General features: G+C 34.8%; 1 protein-coding gene across 1 annotated transcript in view; it reads left to right on the plus strand.

The window, feature by feature from the left end:
* The first annotated feature begins 15,642 nt into the window (after positions 1-15,642).
* The window catches only part of LOC123325300 (olfactory receptor 14K1-like), a 44,541-nt gene continuing 40,850 nt past the window's right edge, over positions 15,643-19,333 (plus strand). The window contains exon 1 of the mRNA XM_044917037.1: positions 15,643-16,586. Coding sequence (XP_044772972.1) covers positions 15,643-16,586 — 944 coding nt within the window. The remainder of the gene's footprint in view (positions 16,587-19,333) is intronic.

Genomic DNA, 19,333 nt, shown 5'->3' on the forward strand with positions numbered 1-19,333 from the left:
CAGCTTTGCTTTTCTTTTTCAACATTCCTCTGGCTATTTGGGGTCTTTTCTGGTTCCATACAAATTTTAGGATTATTTGTTCCATTTCTTTGAAAAAAAGTTGATGGTATTTTGATAGGGATTGAATTAAATGTGTAGATTGCTCTAGGTAGCATAGACATTTTCACAACATTTATTCTTCTAATCCATGAGCATGGAACATTTTCCATTTCAATTTCTTTCATGAATATTCTATAGTTTTCTGAGTACAGATTCTTTGCCTCTTTGGTTAGATTTATTCCTAGGTATCTTGTGATTTTGGATGTAACTGTAAATGGGAACAACTCCTTAATTTCTCTTTCTTCTCTGTTATTGTTGGTGTATACATATGAAACTGATATCTGTGGATTGATTTTATATCCTGCCACTTCACTGAATTCCTGTATGAGTTATAGAAGTTTTGGGGTGGAGTCTTTTGGGTTTTCCACATAAAGTATCATATCATCTGCAAAAAGTGAGATTTCTTTGCTGATTTGGATGCCTTTGATTTCTTTTTGTTGTCTGATTGCTGTGGCTAGGACTTCCAATACTATGTTGAATAGCAGTGGTGATAGTGGACATCCCTGCCGCGTTCCTGACCTTAGGGGGAAAGCTCTCAGTTTTTCCCCATTGAGAATGGTATTCGCTGTAGGTTTTTCATAGAGGGCTTTTATGATATTGAGGTATGTACCCTCTATGCCTACACTCTGAAGAGTTTTGATCAAGAAAGGATGCTGTACTTTGTGAAATGCTTTTTCTGCATCTATTGAGAGGATCATATGATTCTTGTTCTTTCTTTTGTTAATGTATTGTATCACATTGATTGATTTGCGGATGTTGAACCAACCTTGCAGCCCAGGGATAAATCCCACTTGGTCGTGGTGAATAATCCTTTTAATGTACTGTTGGATCCTATTGGCTAGTATTTTGGTGAGAATTTTGGACTTCTAATACTATGTTGAATAGCAGTGGTGATAGTGGACATCCTTGCCGTGTTCCTGACCTAGGGGAAAAGCTCTCAGTTTTTCCCCAATTTGAATGATATTTACTGTGGGTTTTTCATAGATGGCTTTTATGTTATTGAGGTATGGAACCTCTATCCCTACACTGTGAAGAGTTTTAATCAAGAAATGGTGCTGTACTTTGTCAAACGCCTTTTCTGCATCTATTGAGAGTACCATATGTTTCCTGTTCTTTCTTGTATTAATGTATTGTATCCCACTAATTTTCAGATGTTGAACCAAATTTGTAGCCCAGGAATAAATCCCACTTGGTCGTGGTGAATATTTTTTTTAATGTACTGTTGGATCCTATTGGCTATTATGTTGGTGAGAATATATGCATCCTTGTTCAACAGGGATATTGGTCTTTAATTCTCCTTTTTAGTGGGGGTCTTTGGTTTTGGGGTCAAAGTAATGCTAGGCTCATAGAATGAGTTTTGTATTTTCCTTCCATTTCTATTTTTGGAATAATTTCAGTAAAATAGGTATTAATTCTTCTTGAAATGTTTGGTAGAATTCCCCTGGGAAGCCATCTGGCCCTGGACTCTTGTTTTCTGGGAGATTTTTGATTACTGCTTCAATTTCCTTACTGGTTATGGGTCTGTTCAGGTTTTCTATTTCCTCCTGGTTCAGTTTTGGTAGTTGATACATCTCTAGGAATGCACCCATTTCTTCCAGATTGTCTAATTTGATGGCATATATTCGCTCAAAATATGTTCTTATAATATTTTGTATTTCTTTGGTGTTGGTTGTGATTTCTCCTCTTTCATCCATGACTTTATTTATTTGGGTCATTTTCTTTTCTCTTTGATAAGTCTGGCCAGGGGTTTATCAATCTTATTAATTCTTTCAAAGAACCAGCTCCTAGTTTCATTGATTGATTCTACTGTTTTTTGGTTTCTATTTCATTGATTTCTGTTCTGATCTTTATTATTTCTCTTCTCTTGCTGGGTTTAGGCTTTATTTGCTGTTCGTTCTCCAGCTCCTTTAGGTGTAGGATTTGGTTGTATATTTGAATCTTTTCTTGTTTCTTGAGAAAGGTTTGTATTGCTATATATTTTCCTCTTAAGACCAGCTTTGCTGCATCCCTAAGATTTTCAACAGTTGTGTTTTCATTTTCATTTTTTTCTATGAGTTTTTTTAATTCTTTAATTTCCTGGTTGACCCATTCATTCTTTAGTAGGATATTTTGTAGCCTCCATGTATTTGAGTTCTTTCCGACATTCCTCTTGTGATCCTGTTATAGTTTCAAAGCATTGTGGTCCAAAAATATGCAGGGAATGATCCCAATCTTTTGGTACCAGTTGAGACCTGATTTATGACCTAGGATGTGATCAATTCTGGAGAATGTTCCATGGGCACTAGAGAAGAATGTGTATTCCGTTTCTTTGGGATGGAATGTTCTGAATATATCTGTGAAGTCCATTTGGCCCGGTGTGTCATTTGATGTCTTTATTTCCTTGTTGATCTTTTGCTTAGATGATCTGTCCATTTCAGTGAGGGGGTATCAAAGTTCCCTACAATTATTGTATTATTGTCAATGTGTTTCTTTGATATTGTGATTAATTGGCTTATATAATTGGCTGCTCCCATGTTAAGGGCATAGATATTTACAATTGTTAAACCTTCTTGTTGGATAGACCCTTTAAGTATGATGTAGTGTCCTTCCTAATCTCTTATTATAGTCTTTGGTTTAAAGTCTTATTTGTCTGATATAAGGGTTGCCACCCAGCTTTCTTTTGATGTCCATTAGCATGGTAAATGGTTTTCCACCCCCTCACTTTCAATCTGGGGGTGTCTTTGGCTCTAAAATGAGTCTCTTGCAGACAGCATATCGATGGGTCTTGTTTTTTAATCCAGTCTGATAGCCTGTGTCTTTTCATTGGGGCATTGAGGCCATTTACATTCAGGGTAACTATTGAAAGATAGGAATTTAGTGCCATTGTGTTGCCTGTAAGGTGACTGTTACTGTATATTGTCTGTGTTCCTTTCTGGTCTATGTTACACTTAGGCTCTCTCTTTGCTTAGAGGACCCCTTTCCATATTTCTTGTAGGGCTGGCTTGGTGTTTGCAAATTCTTTAATTTTTGTTTGTCCTGGAAGCTTTTTATCTCTCCTCTATTTTCAATGAGAGCTTAGGTGGATATAGTATTCTTGGCTGCATATTTTTCTCATTTAGTGCCCTGATTATATCATGCCAGTCCTTTCTGGCCTGCCAGGTCTCTGTGGATAGGTCTGCTGCTCTCTAATGTTTCTACCATTGTAGGTTACAGGTCTCTTCTCCTTAGCTGCTTTCAGGATTTTCTCTTTGTCTCTGAGAGTTGTAAATTTTACTATTAGATGTCGGGGTGTTGACCTATTTTTATTGATTTTGAGGGTGGTTCTCTGTGTCTCCTGGATTTTAAACCCTGTAGTTGACCCCAGATTAGGGAAGTTCTCTGCTATAATTTGCTCCAATATACCTTCTGCCCCCCTCTCTCTTCTTCTTCTGGGATCCCAATTATTCTAATATTGTTTCATCTTATTGTATCGCTTATCTCTCGAATTCTGCCCTCATGGTCCAGTAGTTGTTTAGGTCTCTTTTTCTCGCTTCTTTATTTTCCCTCATTTGGTCTTCTATGTCACTAATTCTCTCTTCTGCCTCACCTATCCTAGCAGTTAGAGCCTCCTTTTTTTATTGCACCTTATTGATTTTGATTTGGTTAAATTTTAGTTCTTTTATTTCTCCAGAAACGGGTTCTCTAGTAACTTTGATGCTTTTTCCAAGTCCAGCTAGTATATTTATTTATTTCTTTATTTATCTTTAAATGTTTTATTTATTTATTCATGAAAGTCAGAGAGAGAGAGAGAGAGGCAGAGGCAGAGGGAGAAGCAGGCTCCCTGCCTAGCAGGGAGCCCGAGCGGGACTCGATCCCAGAACCCTGGGATCATGACCTGAGCCGAAGGCAGACACTTAACCATCTGAGCCACCCAGGCGCCCCCAGCTAATATGTTTATAATTGTCATTCTGAACTCTAGTTCCGACAACTTAATAATGTCAGTATTGATTAGGTCCCTGGCAGTCGGTACTGCCTCTTGTTCTTTTTTTTTGAATTGAGTTTTTCCATTTTGTTATTTTTTCCAGATAGGAATAGATGAATGATAGAACAAAATGCTAAAAGGGCAACAATGACCCCAGAACAATATACACTAAACATATCAGAAAGACCTTAAACTGGGGGGAAAAGAAAGAAAAAAAAAAAGGTTATCAGGTTGGTGAATAGAAAAGAGTCATACACTAGATTTTGGGTGTATTTTGGTCTGTTAGAAGAAAGTGTCTCCCGGGCGCCTGGGTGGCTCAGTTGGTTAAGTGACTGCCTTCGGCTCAGGTCATGATCCTGGAGTCCCGGGATCGAGTCCCGCATTGGGCTCCCTGCTTGGCAGGGAGTCTGCTTCTCCCTCTGACCCTCCCCCGTCTCATGCTCTCTCTCTCTCTCTCTATCTCATTCTCGCTCTCAAATAAATAAATAAAATCTTAAAAAAAAATTTAGAAGTAACTGTCTCCCTAAATTTTAAAGAAAGAATAACTTATATGTATATATACAAAGATAAGGGTAAATATGATGAAGGGATGGAATATGATTGTAAAGATGAAAATTTAAAAAAAAATTTAAAAAAGGAATTGATAAGATGTTGGTTGAAAAAAGAAAGAAAAAAATTTTTTTAAAAAAAGGAGAGAATGTGTTTATGGCTAGAAGAAAGCCATAAACCAGATTTAGGGTATATTTTGATCTATTAGAATAAACTGCATCCCAAAATTTTAAAGAAAGAAAAACATATATATACAAAAAATAAGGCTAAATATATTGTAGTGATAGATTATGACTCTAAAAATGAAAATTAAAAAAGGATCTATCCAACAAGAAGATCTAACAATTGTAAATATCTATGCCTCTAACATGGGAGCAGCCAATTATATAAGCCAATTAATAACAAAAGCAAAGAAACACATCAACAACAATACAATAATAGTGGGGGACTTTAACACCCTCTCACTGAAATGGACAGATCGTCTAAGCAAAAGATCAACAAGGAAATAAAGACTTTAAATGACACACTGGACCAAATGGACTTTACAGACCTATTCAGAACATTCCACCCCAAAGCAACGGAATACACATTCTTCTCTAGTGCCCATGGAACATTCTCCAGAATAGATCACATCCTAGGTCATAAATCAGGTCTCAACCGGTACCAAAAGATTGGAATCATTCCCTACCTATTTTCAGACCACAATGCTTTGAAACTAGAGCTCAATCACAAGACAAAAGTCAGAAAGAACGCAAATACATGGAGGCTAAAGAGCATCCTACTGAAGAACGAATGGGTCAACCAGGAAATTAAAGAAGAATTAAAAAAATACATGGAAACCAATGAAAATGAAAACACAACTATTCAAAATCTTTGGGATGCAGCAAAGGCAGTCCTAAGAGGAAAGTATATAGCAATACAAGCCTTTCTCAAGAAGCAAGAAAGGTTTCAAGTACACAACCTAACCCTACACCTAAAGGAGCTGGAGAAAGAACAGCAAATAAAGCCTAAACCCAGCAGGAGAAGAGAAATAATAAAGATCAGAGCAGAAATCAATGAAATAGAAACTAAAAGAACAGTAGAACAGATCAACGAAACTAGGAGCTGGTTCTTTGAAAGAATTAACAAGATTGATAAAACCCTGGCCAGACTTATCAAAAAGAGAAGAGAAATGACCCAAATCAACAAAATCATGAATGAAAGAGGAGAGATCACAACCAACACCAAAGAAATACAAACAATTCTAAGAACATATTATGAGAAACTCTATGCCAGCAAATTAAATAACCTGGAAGAAATGGATGCATTCCTAGAGATGTATCAACTACCAAAACTGAACCAGAATGAAATAGAAAACCTGAACAGACCTATAACCACTAAGGAAATTGAAGCAGTCATCAAAAATCTCCCAACAAACAAAAGCCCAGGGCCAGATGGCTTCCCAGGGGAATTCTACCAAACATTTCAAGAAGAAGTAATACCTATTCTTCTGAAACTGTTCCCAAAAATAGAAATGGAAGGAAAACTTCCAAACTCATTTTATGAGGCCAGCATTACCTTGATCCCAAAACCAGACAAAGACCCCATCAAAAAGGAGAATTACAGACCAATATCCCTGATGAACATGGATGCAAAAATTCTCACCAAATACTAGCCAATAGGATCCAACAGTACATTAAAAGGATTATTCACCACGACCACGTGGGATTTATCCCTGGGCTGCAAGGTTGGTTCAACATCCGCAAATCAATCAACGTGATACAATACATTAACAAAAGAAAGAACAAGAATCATATGATCCTCTCAATAGATGCAGAAAAAGCATTTGACAAACTACAGCATCCTTTCTTGATCAAAACTCTTCAGAGTATAGGGATAGAGGGTACATACCTCAATATCATAAAAGCCATCTATGAAAAACCTACAGCGAATATCATTCTCAATGGGGAAAAACTGAGAGCTTTCCCCCTAAGGTCAGGAACGCGGCAGGGTCTGTCTCTGTCTGTCTCTCTATTTTTACCTTTTTGAGTAACTTCCATACTGTTCTCCAGAGTGGTTGCTCTAGTTTGCATTCCTATCAATGGTGTAAGAGAATTCCCCTTTCTCCACATCCTCGCCAACATCTGTTGTTACCTGAGTTGTTAATTATAGCCATTCTGACAGGCGTGAGGTAATATCTCAATGTAGTTTTGATTTGTATTTCCCTGATGGTGAGTGATGTTGAGCCATCTGTATGTCTTCTTTGGAAAAATATCTATTCATATGTTCTGCCCATTTCTTACCTGGATTATTTGTTTTCTGGGTGTTGAGTTTGATAAGTTCTTTATAGATCTTGGATAACAGCCCTTTATCTGATAAGACATTTGCAAATATCTTTTCCCATTGAGTATGTTGCCTTTTAGTTTTGTTGACTGTTTCCTTCACGTGCAGAAGATTTTTATCTTAATGAAGTCCCAAGAGTTCATGTTTGCTTTTGTCTCCCTTACCTCCAGAGATGTGTCCAGTAATAAGTTGCTATGGCTGAAGTCAAAGAGGTTGCTGCCTGTGTTATCCTCTAGATTTTGATTGCTTTCTGTCTCTCAAATTTGGTCTTTCATCCATTATGCATTTATTTTGTGTATGTTATAAGAAAGTGGTCCAGTTTCCTTTTTCTGCATGTTGCTGTCCACTTTTCCCAACACCATTTGTTAAAGAGACTCTTTTTTCCATGGGATATTCTTTCCTGCTTTGTTGAAGATTAGTGACAATATATATGTGTGTCTATTACTGGGCTTTCTACTCTACGTCATTGATCTTTGTGTCTGTTTATGTGCCTGCGCCATACTGTCTTGATCACTACATCAGTGTAATACAGCTTGAATTCCGGAATTGTGATACCTCCAGGTTTGCTTTTCTTTTTCAAGATTGCTTTGGCTCTTCGGGGTCTTTTGTATGTCCATATGAATTTTAGTATCATTTGTTCAAGCTCTGTGGAAAATGCTGGTGGTATTTTGATAGGGATTGTATTAAATATGTAGACTGCTTTACATAATATAGACATTTTAACAATATTTGTGCTTCCAATCCATGATCATGTTTTTATTTTTTTTTTCATTTCTTTCTGTCCTCTTAAATTTCTTTCATAAGTGTTTTATAGTTTTCAGAGTACAAGTCTTTTACTTCTTTGTTTAGGTTTATTCCTAGGTATTTGTTGGATATTGGTGCAATTGTAAATTGGATCAATTCCTTGATTGATTTTTCTGCTGCTTCATTATTGGTGTATAGAAACGTAACAGATATCAGGGGCACCTGGGTGGCTCAGTTTGTTAAGTGTCTGCCTTTGGTATAGGTCATGATCCCAGGGTCCTGGGATCAAGTCCTGCATCGGGCTCTCTGTCCAGTGGGGAGCCTACTTCTCCATCTTCGTCTGTCCCCCACCCCTGGTCAGGCTCTCTCTAAAATAAATAAATAAAATCTTTTAAAAGAAGAAATGTAACAGATTTATATAAATTGATTTTTTATCCTGCCACTTTACTGAATTCATTTAGCAGTTCTAGCAATTTTTTTGGTGGAGTCTTTTGGATTTTCTACATAAAGCACCATGTCGTCTGTAAAGAGTCAAAGCTTGACTTTGTCCTAGCCAATGTGGATGACTTTGCCTTTTATTTTTCTTGTCTGATTGCTGAACCTAGGGACTTCCAGTATTATGTTAAATAACAGTGGTGAGAGTGGACATCCCCTTACTGTAAAGGAAAACTCTGTTTTTCCCCCAATGAGGGTGATATTATCTGTAGTAATTTGTATATGAACTTTATGTTATGCTCTTTCTATCCCTAATTTGTTGAGGGTTTTTATCAAGAATGGATGTTGTATTTGTCAAAAGTTTTTTCTACATCTATTGAGAAATCACATGGTTCTTATCCTTTATTAATGTTGTGTATCACATTGATTAATTTGTGAATATTGAACCACTGTTACAGCCCAGGAATAAATCTCTCTTGATCGTGGTGAATAATTCCCTTAATGTACTGTTGGAATTGATTTCCTAGTACTTGTTGAGGATTTCTGCATCCCTGTTCATCAGGGATATTGGCATGTAATTATTTTTTTCAGTGAGGTCTTTGATTTTGGAATCAAGGTAGTACCAGCCTCATAGAATGATTTTGGAATTTTTTCTTAAATTCCACATATGAATGAAATTTCATGGTATTTGTATTTCTTTGACTGACTTATTTTTCTTAGCATAATATTTCTAACTCTATCCAAATTGTTTCAAATGGCAAGATTTAATTCTTATATTATGGCTGAGTATATATATATATATATATACCACATCTTTATCCATTCATCAATGGATGGACTCTTGGGCTCTTTCTATAATCTGTCTATTGTAGATAATGCTGCTATAAGCACCACAGTGCATGTCTCTTTTAATTAGTATTTTTGTATTCTTTGTGTAAATACCTTGTAATACAATTGCTGGATGATAGGGTAGTTCTATTTTTTACTTTTTGGTGAACCTCCATAATGTTTTGCAGAATGCCAGCACCAATTTGTATTCCTACCAAAAGTGTAAGAGGGTTCCCCTTTCTCCACATCCTCGACAACACCAGTTGTTTCTTGTGTTGTTGATTTTCACCATTCTGACAGGTATGTGGTGATATCTCATTGTAGTTTTGATTTCAATTTCCCTGCTGATAAGTGATGTTGACCACCTTTTCATATGTCTGTTGGTCATCTGGATGTCTTCTTTGGAAAAATGTCTCTGCATGTCTTCTGACCATTCTTAATTAGATTATTCATTTTTTGGGTGTTGAGTTTTATAAATTCTTTATATATTTTGGATACTAACTCTTAATCAGATTTGAAATTTGCCAATATCTTCTTCCTCTCAGAAGGTTGACTTTTAGTTTTGTTGAGTGTTTCCTTCACTGTATGGTAGCTTTTTTTTAATATAATTTTTTTATCATTATTATGTTATGTTAATCACCGTACATTACATCATTGGTTTTTGATGTAGTGTTCCATGATTCATTATTTGCATATAATACCCAGGGCTCCAAGCAGAATGTGCCTTCTTTAATACTGTATGGTAGCTTTTTATTTTGATGAAGTCTCAATTAATAGCCACATATTTGTGAATTTTCCAATTTTCCAATTTATGTGTTATCCTATATTCTGGAACAAGAAAGGATTATTTTCTTCCATCATTTTGCAGCATTGTACTGAACATTATAGCTAATGAAATCAGGCAAGCTAAAACAAAACATATGAAATGAAGGAGTAAGGAGTAATTGGCAGACAAAATATGTTCAGAAAAATCTTAAGAACTTTACACAAAAAGTAACTATAGCTTCTTGTTAAGTCAAAAGTGACTTATAAAAAATTAGAATATTTTGTAGTAGTAAAAAAACAAAACAAACAACAAAAACAGATGGAACCAGAAAGTAAAAGCAGCTTCGTTTATATTATTTTATGGGTTTATTTGTATTCTCAGAAATTTCACATGTTAACTCCCAACTACCAGACCATCAGAAGGTGACCATATTTAGCAGTAGGGCTTTTAAGGAATAATTAACTTAAAATGAAGACATGTGAGTATCCTAATCTAATCTGATTATTGTTCTTTAAAAAAAAAAAAGATTTTATGCATTTATTTGAGAGAGAGAGAACAGGTCAGGGGAAGGGCAGAATCAGAGGGGGTTGCAGGCTCCCCACTGAGCAGGGACCCCAATGAAGGGCTTGATTTGAGGACCCTGAGATCATGACCTGAGCCAAAGGCAGAAGCTTAACTGACTGAGCCACCTAGGTGCCCCTGATTACTGTTCTTATAAGAAGAGAATAGGACATACAGAGTGAAACAATGGGCGCTGGTGCACAGAGGAATGGTCATTTGAAGACACAGCAATAGGTCAGCCATAGGAAAACAAAAGAGAAATAACTCAGAAGAAACAACCCTGCCCAAACCTTCATCTTAAACTTTTCAACTCCAGAACTGTTTGAAAATAATTTCTGTTGTTTAAATTATGCAGTCTATGGCATTTTCATATGGCACCAGTGGCCAACTAACACAGATTTGGATGTGAAAATGCAGTGTTTAGTGATGAATTTAACAATATATGTAATTGACTTATGTCCTCAAAGTGTAAAAATTGCTAATAGAATTTTTAAAGTTTTTTTTTAAAATGAAGAAATATACCACCTCTGTTGCTCACTGTACTCAATATTGGGCTAGATTAAATTCCAATCAGAAGTTTTCCAAGTGATTTTGAAATTGCTAAAATGATTAAAAAGTTAATATGATGATGGTCCATGTGTGGGATGTCTTATGGTATTGCTAAAGGCCCTGATGATAGCAGAAAATGATGAGGATAAGGATAAAGATACAACCCAAACAAATCCATGATGAATATTGTGGTGTTAATAAGATATTCCTAGATGATAGAAACCAGATACAGGAAACTTGGAGATTGCATCATCCAGGATATCTAGAGAGGCAATAATTTAGAGCAAACATTAAAAAAAATGAATAAATAATTATGCATTTTCTAGAAGACAAAGGGAATATTACAGGATCAGATTCTGAAAATAGACTCCACTTTATCCCAACAATAAAGAAGATCTTGCTGATTTTCATTATGATGCTGGTCCCAAGAGGAGACATGACTCTTACATACTCATTAGGATGTCACTGACATTATTTGACAACTGCTAAAGATTTTAGGAAATACGAGTTTTGGGGAAGTTTCTATCCTGGTATCTCTATTCATTAGTGAGAACCTATAGGAAAGTTATTTCACTGGAGTCTGGCTTGAATCCAGGGAGAGAGTAAAGAAAAAATCAATAGGACATTTGGTGGCTCAAGGACTTAAACAATAACCATATTACTAATCCCAAAGTCAGGGTAGTATGTCTCTTAGTGATTCTCACTATTGCAACTTAACTGAAATTATCAGAATCAATTAAGGATTAGTGGATGCAGACCTAAATGTAAATTGTTACATGCTTTAGAAGCAAATCAATCTATTAGAATTCAATGGCCACAAACATATAATGAATAATTAAAGGGATGCTGCATGGCTTATTCTAATGAGATCCAGTGAGATCTCATCCTTTATCTCACTGGAAAAAGGACAGTAGTGTCAACTCTCAAATCAGAGATGGGAAATGAGGGCAGAGTCTCAAAGGCTTTGGAATCTGAGAAATGAAATTTAGGCACATCTGAAAGTCTGACCTCCTGGGAGAATCCCATGTACTGTATAAAGGTCCATTTGAAGCTGTGTTAAGAGTCTTTCCCCTTATTAGAGAAAGAGTTGCCAAAGGCATAGGACATTAAGGACACTTTTCCTCTTAGAACTTGGAGATGGCACAGGGAAAGCACATACTGGCATGTACATGTCAGAGAAGCTCAATCAAAATCATTTGAGTATGATGGGAAAGGGGACACATGAAACAAGAACCTAGAGGCATACGGGGCAGTTATTTGCAGTTTTATGGCTCTTCTTGACTTCAAAATAAAATTTGTTTTTTAACAAACAGTGTAAAGAGAAACCCCAAATTAATTATTTTTATTTTATTTCATTTTATTTTATTTTTACTTGTTTCTCTACTAAAATTACTCAGCAGTCTTTTTCTAAAAATGCTATTCTTATTTTTTAAGTATTTATTCAAATTCCAGTTAGTTAACATGCAGTATAATATCTATAATTATATATATAATGTACAGTATATGTGCATATGTATGTATTATACATAATATATGTATAATTCATTTTTTCATTTTATTTAATTTTACTTCTTTCTCTACTAAAATTACTTTGAAAGTCTTCTCAGCAGTCTTTTTCTAAACATGCTATTCTTATTTTTTAAGTATTTATTCAAATTCCATATATATATTATATTATATCACAGTGTAATATTAGTTAGGTGTACAACATAGTATTTCAACACTTTAATAAAATACCAGGTGCTCATCACAATTGCACTCCTTAATCCCCATCACCTATTTCATTCTCCCACCTGCCCCCTCTGGTAACCCTCAGTTTGTTCTGTATAGTTAAGAGTCTCTCTCTTTTTCCTTTGTTCATTTGTTTTGTGTCTTAAATTCCACACATGAATGAAGTCATATGGTATTTGTCTTTCTTTGATTGGCTTATTTTGCTTAACATTATACTCTCTAGATCATCCATGTTGTTGTAAATGACAAGACTTCATTCTCTTTTATAACTGAGTAATATACCATTTTATATATGTATATACATATTCCACTCTACCTTTAATCAAAAATAAGATGTCTAATACCTTTTAACCCTTACGAGATCTTCCATTCTCTGTCATTTATTCAGTTTTAGATTATTCAGTAATTACCTTTGAAAACAAAGTATGATATCAAAATATTCAAAACAATCTTATTTTTATAAGTGGTCTTGTTAAACAGGGAATTTCTTGCCTAAAGTGCATGGGAATGATAGAAATATTTATTTTGTCTATTAAATATGTTAAAGTATTTGATATTGGGGCACCTTAGTGGCTCAGTTAGTTGAGTATCTGACTCTTGATTTCAGCTCAGGTTATGATTTCAGGGTGCTGGATCAAGCCCTGCATCAGACTCCATGTTCAGTGGGGAGTCTGCTGGAGATTATCTCTCTCCCTCCCCCTCTGTCCCTCCCCCCACCTGTGCTCTCTCTTTCTCTCTCTCTAAAATAAACAAATAAATACATATTTAAAAAATAAAATTAAAATTATCTGATATTTATATGCACATACTTTTTACTTCAAAATATGACTTTATATCCCATTAACACAGTAACTATTTGGAAATAAGTGGTTTCAAAGCATTGTTTACTTTAAGATGAGAAAAATAACTTTTTGGTTTTATATATTTAACTTAATCAATAGAAACATAATATTGAACTATAGGAAAATGTCATATTAAATATTAATAACTGTTTTTGATTATGGAAAATATTAATAATTGTGCCTGATTGCAAAACCAGTATGGGTGACTTTCAGATGTTAAAATAAATATTTGTTTTATTAATAAAAATTTATGTCCACATGTGAGACAAAGACAGCATTGGTCAAAATATATATATATGTCTATTTTGCACTCCTCTGAATTATAGATTAATAGGAGTTCAATCAAATGGAACTTCCTCAGAAGTTAAGAAATCATCACATTGAAAGTAGCAGAAACTACATAAAGAATCAATAGAAAGTCTAAGTCTACTTTTCCAGGTGGAAAGAGGAAACATCAGAGTAAGCACAAAGGAACCTTCAATCTGGCTCACTGTCACATGGAGAATGAATAATTACTGTTCTTGTTCCAGTGTACAAACACTGTCGATGCTGGATTACTCAGATTATTAAGGTTTAAGGCACTGAAATGAAAATGATTGAAAGGCTTTCCATATGTAGAAGGGCCTAAGTAGGATAATGATGATCAAATTTCCACTACCTTTGGCTTTCAAGAGAAACTCCATGTCATGGTGTGTCAATCTGATGATTGGGAAGATGAGTGATAATGCAGGAGAGATGGCCTCAGACACAGGAACTTCTCAAAAGTCTGACTGAGAAAGGCTGATGAGAAAGATTCCAAGGGTGGATAAAACGTTTCTACAGTTAGTACTCAATTAGAACCTTGTGTATGAAAAGCTGAGTTTCATTTACAGAGGTTAAGGAAATTTTTTTCTTAAATTAGTGTTCACTGAGAAAGACACACATATTGTGAGGGGTTGAAGGAGGTTGTATGGAGATCTAAAGAAATTGTCACTGAAGTGCAGCTAAAGTACAATTAAAAGGTGATGGGTATTAAGGAGGGCACCTGTTGTGATGAACACTGGGTGTTATACACAACTAATGAACCACTGAACACTACATCAAAAACTAATGATGTACTCAGTGTTGGCTAGCTGAACATAATAATAAAAAAATAAAATAAAAAAGATAAGGAAGATCTGAGGGACAAAATTATGATGAAAGATCTTCCCAGTGGGGTTTTTGAGTGATCATGGATTATGTCTTGTGTGAGTCTAAAATGGGAGGACACTCAGTTTTTCTCAGTAGATACAGTTGACATCTCTAATTTGTGCTTTTTCTTGGTGTTAATTAAATCCTTGCTAGTGTTGCATGCTAATAATCTGCCTTATAGTCTTAAATTTTATTCTTTTCATAAGAAAATGGTACTATACATTTTTAAACCAATTTGACAAAATTACCAGGGTAGCTTTCTGTTTTGTTTTTTAGTAAATATCTTCACAAAGAAATAGCAAATAATATTGATGATATTTTCCTATTAAATATTTTATTTATTTATTAGAGAGAGAGAGCGATAGAGCATGCAATAGAACATGAGTGGGGTGAAGGGGCAAAGGGAGAGGGAGAAGCAGACTCCCCACTAAGCAGGGAGCCCGATGCGGGGCTCGATCCCAGGACCCTGGGATCATGACCTGAGCTAAAGGCAGATGCTAACCACTGAGCCAGCCAGGCACCCCGGTGTTGATATTTTCACAAAAAAAAATAGGTTTTTAATGAAAACATGGGATAAACCTTAATGTCTTTCAATGAGAAGTGGGTAATATATTAGAATATCAACTAACATTAATGATTATTAAACAGTTTGCAATATGCTACAAACAGAAAATTCATCCTTGGCTTCTTTTTTTTTCCCATAATCTCTCATCCATGACTTCTAACCCACATCACCACTTACATCAATTAGGATATTTATGCATAACAAATATGCATTCTATTACAATTAGAATTATGTATCCAATTCTGCAATTCCCGTTGAAATAAATTTACTCAAAAATCATTTCAAGTATTGAGTTAGGGAGGGAAGTGGAATTATTTTCATCTGTCATAAAGAATTTTAAGTCCAGTTATGTTGGACTGTTATGCTTATATTAGTTTTATATCTGAGTAAAGTATAAATATAGATATCTAGGTATTTTAAATTTTCCATCTATCCCATGATGCTAAAATATACATGTTTCAAAAATAAAGAAGCAGATAATATTTTGTTACTTTAATATAACTTTTTTCTTTATTCAATAGGTGGCTTTTAATTTTAAAATATGATGAATCAAACAGTATTAATGGAATTCTTGCTTCTGAGATTTACTGAGAACCAGTTGCTATTGAGGCTACATGCTGTGTTCCTCTTACTGATCTACCTACTGGCCATAGTGGAGAATTTAATTATCATCCTCCTCACAATTCTTGACCAACACCTCCACACTCCAATGTACTTTTTCCTAAGGCACTTACCCTTCTTAGATATGTATCTCATTTCTGCCACAGTCCCCAAATCCATCCTCAACTCCATCGCCTTCACTGACTCCATCTCTTTTCTGGGATGTGTGTTACAGGTCTTCCTTGTGATAGTAATGTCTGGGTCCAAGATTAGCATTCTCACTGCAATGTCCTATGACCACTATATTGCCATCTGTCGCCCTCTTCATTATGAGGCTGTTATGAGCAAAGAGGTCTGTGTCCAGCTGGTGTTAGTCTCCTGGCTCAGTGGAGGGGTCTTCAGAATCTTGTACTCAGCTGGGACATTCTCTTTAAATTTTTGTGGGTCCACTAAGATACATCAGTTATTTTGTGATGTGCCCACCCTACTGAAGCTCACTTGTTCTGTGGAGCATGCAACTATTAATGTCAGTGTGGCCATTGGGGTCTGTTATGGATTTTCATGTTTAGTTTGCATTGTGGTCTCTTATGTACATGTTTTCTCTACCGTGTTAAAGATCCCAACCAGACAGAAGCAGGGCAAAGCCTTTTCCACCTGCTTGCCTCACCTCTTTGTAGTGAGTACATTCCTTCTAACAGGTGCTATTGCTTATTTAAAGCCAAACTCTGATGAACCTTCTCTTCCTGACTTGTTCGTGTCTATGTTCTATTCTGTGGTACCCCCAACCTTGAACCCTGTTATCTACTGTCTGAGGAGAAAAGATATTAAATTAGCTCTTGTTAAAGTCCTATGGAGATTAGCTGATTATTTTACAGGAAAATTAAAGTTAAGCAAAAAAAAAAAAAGGAAAGAAAAGAAAAAAGAAATTAAAATTAAGCTACTTGCTTTTATTTGATTTTAATAATATAACTCTTTCTATGGAGAGAACATTTTGAAAACAGATGTTGAAAATGTTGCCCCATTTCATATTGCATCAATTGTGTCCTGAATAAAACTTTGTTTCAAAAAGAAAAAAAAAGATATTAAAAGGAGTAATGGAAAGGTGATTAAATTTGAAGTTGTTTATTACTCAATTAAATAGCTGTTTGGAATTATTTCTACTAAAGATCAATAATATATCATAGAGTCTTGTTAGTAATAATCTCAGGTTGTCAATTTTTTTTTATTTCATTTCAGAGAGAGAGAGTAGGAGCAGGAATGGGGGGAAGGAGGAGCAGACTCCCCGCTGAGCAGGGAGCCTGACTCTGGGCTCAATTCCAGGACCCCAGGCTCATGATCTGAGCCAAAGGCAGATGTTTGACTGAACAGCTCAGGCGCCCCTCTGATTGTCAGTTATAATAGAAATTAATTTTCTCTTATATTCCTTCACTTTCTATCTTAATTTTATAGAAATTATGAAAACTTTTTCTCTTACTTCTTCAGTGACTTGGACTCCTGTGATAAGCTACATATACAATGAGATTTGCATGAGATTTTTATTCCTCCAAAACTATCATCTTCCATGACATTTCATTTATATCATTTTTTAATATCCTAGATTTTGCATCTATATTTTATTCATTTTACTTTATAGGATTTGCTTTTCAATATCTGATGGGAATTTGATTATTTATTTATTTATTTATTTATTTATTTATTTATTTATTTATAAGTAGGCGCCACAATCAGCATGGAGCCCAACGTGGGGCTTGAACTCATGACCATGGGATCCAGACCTGAGCTGAGATCCAGAGTCGGGACACTTAACCAACTGAGCCACCAAGCCACCCTGAAAATTTGATTTTAATATAAATTAATCTTGACTAAATTTTGCAGTTTAGGAAAATACTCAATTTACTCACAAGCTTCAGTTATTTGACATATATGTCTTATGATGGATTTTATAGAGTTACTCATATATGTAAGTAGATTATTCTCTTACATCTTTGTTTCTTTTGATGAAAATCCTATTTTTTGTACTCATATATTTTTCTCTTTATCTAATTAACTTTTATCTAATGTGCTGATGTTAGATATTGGGTTAATTATTTTTTAAATAATGTTGGAATTTATGAAAATAGCATCTGGCACTGTCTCTCTCATTGTGATAAATCCCACATTGACTTTTTCCAGGTTTCAGTGTCATGTAACATTTCAAATAGCCTAAATATTTAAAATTATTTTCATTTTTTGCTGCAGAAAACTATCTTGTCACTTTTATTCTTCCAACCAATGTGAAGTGATGTGAATATAGTTAAACAGATGGAAAAAGGAGACCAAGGGAAGATGGGTAGCTTGTTATGTTATGGCTCATAACCTAGAGACATAAAAAATGTCTTGTCTGTAGCAATACCTTTCATGTTCTGTAGACTCATCATTGCATTTCTGAAGCTTTATATTACCCTCCTCATGAAATCTCCTACGTTTCCAAATTATATCCATGTTTCAAAGTCTAGCTTAAATAAGGTTTTGATATAGAGAATTATGAGAGCATTTAATTGCGTATTTCCCAATCTCTAAATCCTTGTACATAGTTTATGGAAATGGTTTTGATATCTCTTCTAGTGAGACTCATACATATAGTTGATAAAAGACATATATCCCTTCTAATAAGCAAATTATTTTAATACACAGCAACTGTTTTAAGTGATGCCTATGTGAAAAAACCATACATAAAAAAACCCCTTTGATTTATTTCTATAGTCCAAATCATGGTTCTGATCACATAAGTTACACCATAACTTCTCCTTTAACATACTTTTGTATAAATATAAATTCATTTCTATTATTTTCAAGTGTGCCACAAATTTAATTACTTATTTTTCAAGAAAATAAACATTACATTAAATGATTATATCAATTTTGAATGAACACCTATTATAAAAGCATTGAAATATGAAACAAATGTTTATCTTAGAATTAAGGACATGAAATAATGAGTAAATTTTTAAGAAAAATCATAAAGAGTAGGTTGTACATAACACAAGTATACATATACAGCTACATGAATACACCCCAATTTTCAACTGGGATAAACAGAGTTAATGAGTAGTATAATGAAGTAGAACCGAGATGATTTCTTATGTTTTACATTCAAAGCAAAGAGAACTGTAACAAGTCATTCATCCTTTGGTAATGTTGTGTTATGATAACAGAGCTTATTACTTTGGCATTTTTTCTACGAAATCCTTTCTCCATCATTTTGGCCCTCCTTTACCTACTCTATGGAACTTTAAACATGCCGTATATTATTATAGATGATGATAATGATGATGATGATGATGATGATGATGATGATGATGATGATGATGATATCACATAGTATAATATACTTGCATGCTTTAGATGGGGACATGGCACAGCTATCGAGATCGTGCAAGCTTATATGTCACTTCTATCATGACATACCAATCTCTTCCCCCAAAACTTTACTATCACAATAATGATTCAGATAAAAATGAATGGAAATAGTTTTTCCACCTCATTTCAAAAGAAGCTCTTTATAGCTGGAAAAACATTTTATTCTTCATAAGTTGAAACAAAACACGTGTGATGTTTTTAGAAAACTTCTGCACAGTGTTTAATAAGTGTGT

This window comes from Neomonachus schauinslandi, chromosome 7 (assembly GCF_002201575.2).
Source record: "Neomonachus schauinslandi chromosome 7, ASM220157v2, whole genome shotgun sequence".
NCBI lineage: Eukaryota > Metazoa > Chordata > Mammalia > Carnivora > Phocidae > Neomonachus > Neomonachus schauinslandi.